The 5,637-nt window shown below is 47.6% G+C and overlaps 1 protein-coding gene across 1 annotated transcript; it reads right to left on the bottom strand.

Moving 5' to 3' along the window:
- LOC109230542 (RNA-directed DNA polymerase homolog) lies at positions 1,923 to 2,342 on the bottom strand (the record flags this gene model as incomplete). The annotated part of the gene is made up of 1 exon (XM_019396028.1): positions 1,923 to 2,342. A coding segment is annotated over exon 1 (420 nt), but the record flags the coding sequence as incomplete, so codon positions are not given.

The raw sequence follows: 5,637 nt of genomic DNA on the forward strand, positions 1-5,637 counted from the left end.
AGATGAACCCCTGCCAGGCTGGGAGGTAAGGCAAGCTCATAGGCAACCTCCCCAACTCGCCTCAATATCTCGAAATGGCCAATAAACCTCGGACTCAACTTCCCTTTCTTCCCAAATCTCATAACGCCTTTCATAGGCGACACCCGAAGCAGAACTCGCTCTCCAACCATGTAGGAAACATCACGAACCTTCTGATCCGCGTAACTCTTTTGTCTGAACCAAGTCTGTGCCCAGTAATCTGGCCTCATCCAGCTCGAACCAACCCATCGGAGATCTACATCGCCTACCATATAAGGCCTCGTACGGTGCCATCTGAATGCTGGACTGATAGCTGTTGTTGTAGGCAAACTCCGATAATGGCAAGAACTGATCTCAAGAACCTCCAAACTCAATCACACACACACGGAGCATATCCTCAAGAATTTGAATAGTGTGCTCGGACTGCCCGTCTGTCTGGGGGTGAAATTATGTGCTCAACTCCACCCGAGTACCCAACTCCTGCTGTACGGCTCTCCAGAATCGCGATGTGAACTGGGTACCTCTGTCTGAAATAATAGAAACTGGAATACCATGCAGACGGACAATCTCTCGGATATAAATCTTCGTCAACCGCTCCGAGGAATAGGTAGTACACACAGAGATAAAATGCGCGGACTTGGTCAGCCGATCCACAATAACCCAAATGGCATCGAACTTCTTCAAAGTCCGTGGGAGTCCAGATATGAAGTCCATGGTGATCCGCTCCCACTTCTACTCCGGAATCTCTATCTACTGAAGCAATCCACCCGGTCTCTGGTGCTCATACTTTACTTGCTGACAATTAAGGCACCGAGCTACAAGCCCAACTATATCCTTCTTCATCCGCCTCCACCAGTAGTGCTGCCTCAAATCCTGATACATCTTTGCGGCACCCGGATGAATAGAATACCACGAACTGTGGGCCTCTTCTAGAATCAACTCCCGAAGCCCATCGACATTGGGTACACAAACTCGACCCTGCATCCTCAATACTCTGTCCTCGCCAATGGTCACATCCCTGGCATCACCATGCTGAACCTTGTCCTTGAGGACAAGTAAATAAGGGTCATCATACTGCCGCTCCCTGATATGATCAAACAAGGAAGACCGAGAGACCACACAAGCTAGAACCCGGCTGGGCTCCGAAAGATCCAATCTCACAAACTGGCTGGCTAGGGCCTGAACATCCATCACCATAGGCCTCTCTGCTGCTGGTAAATAAGCCAAACTCCCCAAACTCTCTGCCCGGCGACTCAAAGCATCGGCCACCACATTGTCCTTGCTCGGGTGATACAAGATAGTGATGTCATAATCCTTTAGCAACTCTAGCCATCTCCTCTAACGCAAATAAGGATCCTTCTGCTTGAACAGATGCTGCAAACTCCGGTGATCAGTATATATCTCACAAGGCACACCGTACAAGTAATGACGCCAAATCTTCAAGGAATGAACAATGGCAGCTAACTCAAGATCATGGACAGGATAATTCTTCTCATGTATCTTCAATTTTCTGGACGCGTAGGCAATCACCCTACCGTCCTGCATCAATACCGCTCCAAGGCCAACTCTTGAGGCATCACAATAGACAGTATAAGACCCCGAACTGGTAGGTAATATCAAAACTGGGCTGTAGTCAGGGCTGTCTTGAGCTTCTGGAAGCTCACATCACACTCCTCTGTCCACTGAAAGGGAGCACCCTTCTGGGTCATTCTAGTCATAGGAGCTGCAATCAATGAAAACCCCTCCACAAATCGACGGTAGTAGCCCGCCAAGCCAAGGAAACTGCGAATCTCTGTAGCTGAAGATGGTCTGGGCCAACTCTGCACTGCCTCTACCTTCTTCGAATCCAATCGAATGCCCTCACTCGATACCACGTGACCCAAGAATGCCACAGAATCCAACCAAAACTCACATTTTGAAAACTTTGCATATAATCTCTTTTCCCTCAGAGTCTGAAGCACTGTCCTCAAGTGCTGCTCGTGATCTTCCCGACCTCGGGAATATACCAGAGTATCATCAATAAAGACAATGATAAAAGAGTCAAGATATGGCCGGAATACACTGTGCATCAGATGCATGAAGGCTGCTGGGGCATTGGTCAGCCTAAATGACATAACAAGGAACTCGTAATGCCTATACCGAGTCCTGAAGGCAGTCTTTGGGATATCTGGCTCCCGAATCTTCAACTGATGGTAACCTGAGCGCAAATCAATCTTAGAAAACACCCGTGCGCCCTGAAGTTGGTCAAACAGATCGTCGATACGAGGCAAAGGATAACGATTCTTCACTGTAACCTTGTTCAACTGGCGGTAATCAATACACATGCGCATAGAACCATCCTTCTTCTTAACAAATAACATAGGAGCACCCCAAGGCAATACACTAGGCCGAATAAAACCCTTATCAAGTAATTCCTGCAATTTCTCCTTCAACTCCTTCAACTCAGGAGGAGCCATACGGTACGGAGGGATAGAGATGGGCTGAGTGCTCAGCAACAGATCAATGCCAAAATCAATGTCCCTATCAGGTGGCATGTCTGGAAGATCAGTTGGAAACACATCAGGGAAATCCCGAACTACTGGGACTGAATCAACAGAAAGAGTATCAACATTGACATCTCTCACATAAGCTAAATACGTAGCACACCCCTTCTCAACCATACACTGAGCTTTAAGGAAAGAAATAACTCTACTGGGGGTATGATCTAAGGTACCCCTCCACTCAATACGCGGTACACCTGGCATGGCCAGCGTCACGATTTTGGTGTGACAATCAAGAATAGCATAATGGGGCGATAACCAGTCCATGCCTAAAATAATATCAAAATCAACCATGCTGAGCAATAATAAGTCAGCCCTGGTCTCAAAACCACCAAGAATAACCAAACATGACCGGTAAACGCGGTCCACAACAAGAGAATCTCCCACAGGAGTAGAAACATAAACTGGGGAACTCAAGGAATCCCGAGGTACCCCCAAATACAGAGAAAAGTAAGAAGATACATACGAGTAAGTGGAGCCTGGATCGAATAGAACTGATGCATCTCTGTGACAAACCAAGATAGTACCTATGATGATAGAATCGGAGGCGGCGGCCTCAATACGGCCTGGAAGGGCATAATATCTGGCCTGGCCTCCCCCTCGAGGGCGACCTCTACCTCCCCGACCTCCACCTCTGGCTGGCTGGGCCGGTGGAGTAGCAGCTGAGTCAGTGGCTCCCTGCAACACCATTTCTTGTCCTGATAGATGAACCCAGGGTTAATTCATTGACGTTAAGCTCGAGATCCCCTAAAGGCCACAACCACCGTACTCCCAAAATCCATGTCTACTGACCCAAAACGTAGAAAACCAAAGCTGGGGGCCATTGTCTAGCCAAGTCAATGTAACGGACAGCATACTCCGAGACAGTCATAGAACCCTGGCACAAACCTCAAACTCTGCGCGTAAAGTATCTCTAAGACTCTGGGGAACATTCTCCCTCGTGAACATATCTGAAAACTGAGCCCAAGTCAGGGAAGCTGCCTCATCCGGGTTGTCTAACTCATAAGCACGCCACCACTGATAGGCAGCTCCTCGAAGTTGGAAAGTAGTGAAGGAAACCCCGCCCGATTCTGATATGCCCATGGTGCGGAGAATACGGTAGCACTCCTCAAGAAATCCCAAGGCATCCTCTGATGCTAACCACTGAATACCGGAGGGTCATATTTCTTAAACCTCTCAAGTCTCCTCTGCTCCTCCTCTAAAGTCGCTGCCCTATCCTCGGGCTGAACTGGTACTGCAGGCGGCGCAGGTATAACCTCTGGGGCCTGCTCCACATTGCACCGCTGCTCAGGAGTGCGGGCGGCGGGAGTCTTGTAACTCCTCCCCGGCCTGGGATGTGGCTGCAGCAAGGGGAAGCAACCCTGCCTGAGCCAGAGTTGGTGTACATACTCATAAACTGTGCCAAAAGTCTCCTGGAGTCGCTGGAAGTAGTAGTGGCAGACGTATCGGGTGTTTGGACTCAGGCTGGTACTGCTGGTGGTACCTCGGCGGCAGCTTGCGCGGGTGCACTGGCTGCAACACGAGCGCGTCCTCGACCTCTACCCGGCCCCAGCCTCTGACGACGACAGTAGGGGGCGCGCGGTGAATGGTCCTTCTCGGTAGCGCGTGTCCTCACCATCTGTGAGAGAAAAGAAAGACAGAAGTTTAGTTGTGATGTCAAAATTTCGCACGACAAGGAAATCAAATGAAGTGGAATTTTCCTAACAGTTACACAGCCTCCCATAGATAAGTACAGACGTCTCCGTACCGATCAGCGAGACTCTAATAAACTGGCCTGTGTTCCGGGACTCCTATGAACCTAGAGCTCTGATACCAACTTGTCACGACCCCAGTTCACCCACCGTGAACATGTCATGATGGCGCCTAGTATCTACAACTAGGTAAGCCTAACACTGCAGAAACATAACTAGCTTGTGGAATAATAAACAAAACCGAACAATTTAAAGGAGAAACAGTATATAAAATGTCGCTCGGCATATATAACTCCACATCACAGCATCCTACATTACTATCCCAAAACCCGGAAACTCACGGGAACACAAGCTAAAAGGAATTCAGTAAAGTGCTCTAAATCTCCAGAAACGTCTACATCAATAGTACGATAGAAGGGCTAACACTATAGATAGAGTAAAGAAGGAGACTCTTCGGTCTGCGGACACGGCAGATGTACCTCGAAGTCTCCAAAATGCTCTCTGCCTCAAGGATGATACGCCTGGGTAGAAGTACCTGGATCTGCACATGAAAAACATGCGCAAAAAGGGCATGAGTACACCACAGCGGTACTCAGTAAGTGCCAAGCCTAACATCGGTTGGGTAGTGACGAGGAAGGCCAGGGCCCTACTGAGATAAATATATATATAATGTAATGACAGGGCAATAAGGAGTAAAACTGAGAATCGATAATAAAGATCTACACAGTATAATAATAGTTCAATAACGGAAACAGAGATAAAAACAACTACAAGGAAATACCCCTCACAGCAAGATAAATAACCGGAATCTCTTGGTATCCTCAATATATACTCTAGGGATCTCTTGGTATCCCGAGGATCTCTTGGTATCCTCAATACATATGCCAGGGATCTCTTGGTATCCCGAGGATCTCTTGGTATCCTCAATACACGTGCCAGGGATCTCTTGGTATCCCGCACCTCAATCCAGAGCCATAATACGCACAGGGGATCTCCCGGGATGCCGTCTCGTAGTCCCAATTTAAAACACACAAACAACAGCTCAAGGACATCAAAATAAATACTAAGTCCGTAATGAGTAAACAGTAAATTCTAGCCTAACATGCTTCACGTAATGCAATTTAGGCAGTTTAAGCACATAGGTAATTAATTCAACTAATCATACTCTTCTAAACTAACACATGCGTATATTTTCATATTAAAATAAAGCAAGTAAGAAAAGAACTCAGTTTAAGTACTTAAAGCAAAATCGGATTTTCAACAATTAGCTCAAGTACGCGCTCGTCACCTCACGTACAAGGCATTCAATTACCAAATATCACATCCTAAGGGGAGAGGGTCCCCCACACAAGGTTAGACAAGCCACTTACCTCAACCGGCTCCAAAAT

Source organism: Nicotiana attenuata, chromosome 7 (assembly GCF_001879085.1).
Source record: "Nicotiana attenuata strain UT chromosome 7, NIATTr2, whole genome shotgun sequence".
Taxonomy (NCBI): Eukaryota; Viridiplantae; Streptophyta; class Magnoliopsida; order Solanales; family Solanaceae; genus Nicotiana; species Nicotiana attenuata.